At 50.5% G+C, this 2,500-nt stretch overlaps 1 protein-coding gene across 6 annotated transcripts in view; it reads left to right on the top strand.

The window, feature by feature from the left end:
• Nucleotides 1-2,500, top strand: part of LOC105903489 (CUGBP Elav-like family member 3-B) — a 100,101-nt gene that overhangs the window by 55,801 nt on the left and 41,800 nt on the right. For all 6 annotated transcript variants that reach the window (XM_031568763.2, XM_031568760.2, XM_031568762.2 and 3 more), the window contains exon 4: nt 2,202-2,360. In XM_031568763.2, coding sequence (XP_031424623.1) covers nt 2,202-2,360 — 159 coding nt within the window. The remainder of the gene's footprint in view (nt 1-2,201; nt 2,361-2,500) is intronic.

Here is a 2,500-nt window from a genome sequence, read left to right as displayed (position 1 = left end):
GCCACAGGGAGGATGACGAGAGCCATGTCCTTATAGTCTCCTCACACCTCACACTCTTTTATATCTGTCTGTCTGTCTTTCTATACATCCACCTATCTTTGTCTGTCTATCTGCCTGTCTGTCTATCTATCTATCTGTCTGTCTGTCTTTCTATACATCCACCTATCTTTCTCTGTCTATCTGCCTGTCTGTCTATCTATCTGTCTATCTATCTGTCTATCTATCTATCTATCTATCTATCTATCTATCTATCTATCTATCTATCTATCTGTCTATCTATCTATCTATCTGTCTATCTATCTATCTCTCTATCTGTCTGTCTATCTATCTATCTATCTATCTATCTATCTATCTATCTATCTATCTGTCTATCTATCTGTCTATCTATCTGTCTATCTATCTGTCTGTCTATCTATCTATCTCTCTATCTGTCTGTCTATCTATCTATCTGTCTGTCTATCTGCCCTTAAACTCAGCACTGGCAGGCCATGCGTCTAGTCCACCTTATTCCCCAATGCATCCAAACTTACCATGACAACCAGACCTTTTTGTCCCACTCTAGGCTCCGTAATTAAACCTCCAGCACAGCAGGTCCCCCCCCCCCACACACACACCCCACCTCTCCCACACACACACACACACACCCCACCTCACACACACACAGCCTCGTCTTTCCCCCGGCGTCTGCTGGTCCTGTGTGCTGCTTCCTCTATGGCCATCACCCCGACACAGCCAGCCTTGGCTCTCCACTGTTTCCTCCTGCACTTCTAATTGGACGCCGCAAAGTGCAGGCGGCAAGCCGTCGGTTACAACACTGTGTCACTGTATCACTGCCATAAGGAGCCGTCATCAGTCAATACCACACCACACACACCACACCACTCCGAACCGCACCGCACCGCTCCACACCCGCTCCGGGAACACGACACACTCCTGGGACGCCTGGGCTAATTAGAGAGGTGCTGTGCATGATGGAGGGGTGTGTGTATATGGAGGTGATGAAGGGGTGTGTGTGTGTGTGTGTGTGTGTGTATGTGGAGGTGATGAAGGGGTGTGTGTGTGTGTGTGTATGTGGGGGGGGGGGGTGAGATTTGGGGGAAAATGGGGAGTGAAGGGAGCAGTGGGGTATTTGTGAAAGGGCGGGAGGGGATGCTCAGGGGGCAATGGAGACGGAAGCTACACGCTACTCCCAACTCATGACATCACACCTCGACATGACTTTAGTCCCAATTATAGAACTCTGAGCGAGGAAACAGCTCAAACAGAGAGGCAACATGCTGTGTGTGTGTGTGTGTGTGTGTGTGTGTGTGTGTGTGTGTGTGTGTGTGTGGTGTGTCTGTGTGTGTGCGTGTGCGTGTCTGTGCCTGTGTCTGTGTCTGTGTCTGTATCTGTATCTGTGTCTCTGTGTGTGTGTGTGTGTGTGTGTGTGTGTGTGTGTGTGTGTGTGTGTGTGTGTGCTCAGTAGTGTAAAAGAGGACGAGATGGTGGATGGATAACGAGAGTTGCCAAAATACCATTAGAAAATACATTTAGTAATAATCAGCAGAACATCCTTAAATAGCGTCGCAAAGAAACATTTTCATGAACCTCTGAGGAACATCTTGCTGATAAGGGCCTGAGACTGAGTCATTCTGAGACTGAGACAGAGACAGAGACTGAGACTGAGACTGAGACTGAGACTGAGACTGAGACTGAGTCATTCTGAGCCTGAGACTGAGACAGAGACAGAGACAGAGACAGAGACAGAGACAGAGTCAGAGACAGAGACAGAGACAGAGACAGAGACAGAGACAGAGACAGAGACATTCTGAGCCTGAAACAGAGACTGAGCCTGAGACTGAGCCTGAGACAGAGACAGACTGTCTCTGTCTCAGGCTCAGAGACTGAGACAGAGACAGAGACTGAGACTGAGACAGAGACTGAGTCATTCTGAGACTGAAACTGAGACAGAGACAGAGACAGAGACAGAGACAGAGACTGAGACTGAGACAGAGAGAGAGACAGAGACAGAGACTGAGACTGAGACTGAGACTGAGACTGAGTCATTCTGAGACTGAGACTGAGCCAGAGACAGAGACTGAGACTGAGACAGAGACTGAGTCATTCTGAGACTGATCCTGAGCCTGTCAGCACATCCTCTCTGCAGCCTGATGTCCCTGCACGGTGTCTCACGGCAGCGCCTCTCTCTCGTTGTCCTGCAGGGGGCGTCCTCCAGCCTGGTGGTGAAGTTCGCCGACACGGACAAGGAGCGCACCCTGCGCCGGATGCACCAGATGGCGGGCCAGCTCGGCATCTTCAGCCCCATGACCATCCAGTTCGGAGCGTACGGCGCCTACACTCACGCTGTCAGTCCCAGCTCTGTAAGTAACAAACACACACACACACACACACACACACACACACACACACGGAGCGTACGGCGCCTACACTCACGCTGTCAGTCCCAGCTCTGTAAGTAACAGCCCCCGACCACCGACCAAACCTGCACACGCACACACAC

The sequence above is a fragment of the Clupea harengus genome, chromosome 6 (assembly GCF_900700415.2).
Source record: "Clupea harengus chromosome 6, Ch_v2.0.2, whole genome shotgun sequence".
Taxonomy (NCBI): Eukaryota; Metazoa; Chordata; class Actinopteri; order Clupeiformes; family Clupeidae; genus Clupea; species Clupea harengus.
This window is presented reverse-complemented; position numbering and strand designations above follow the sequence as displayed.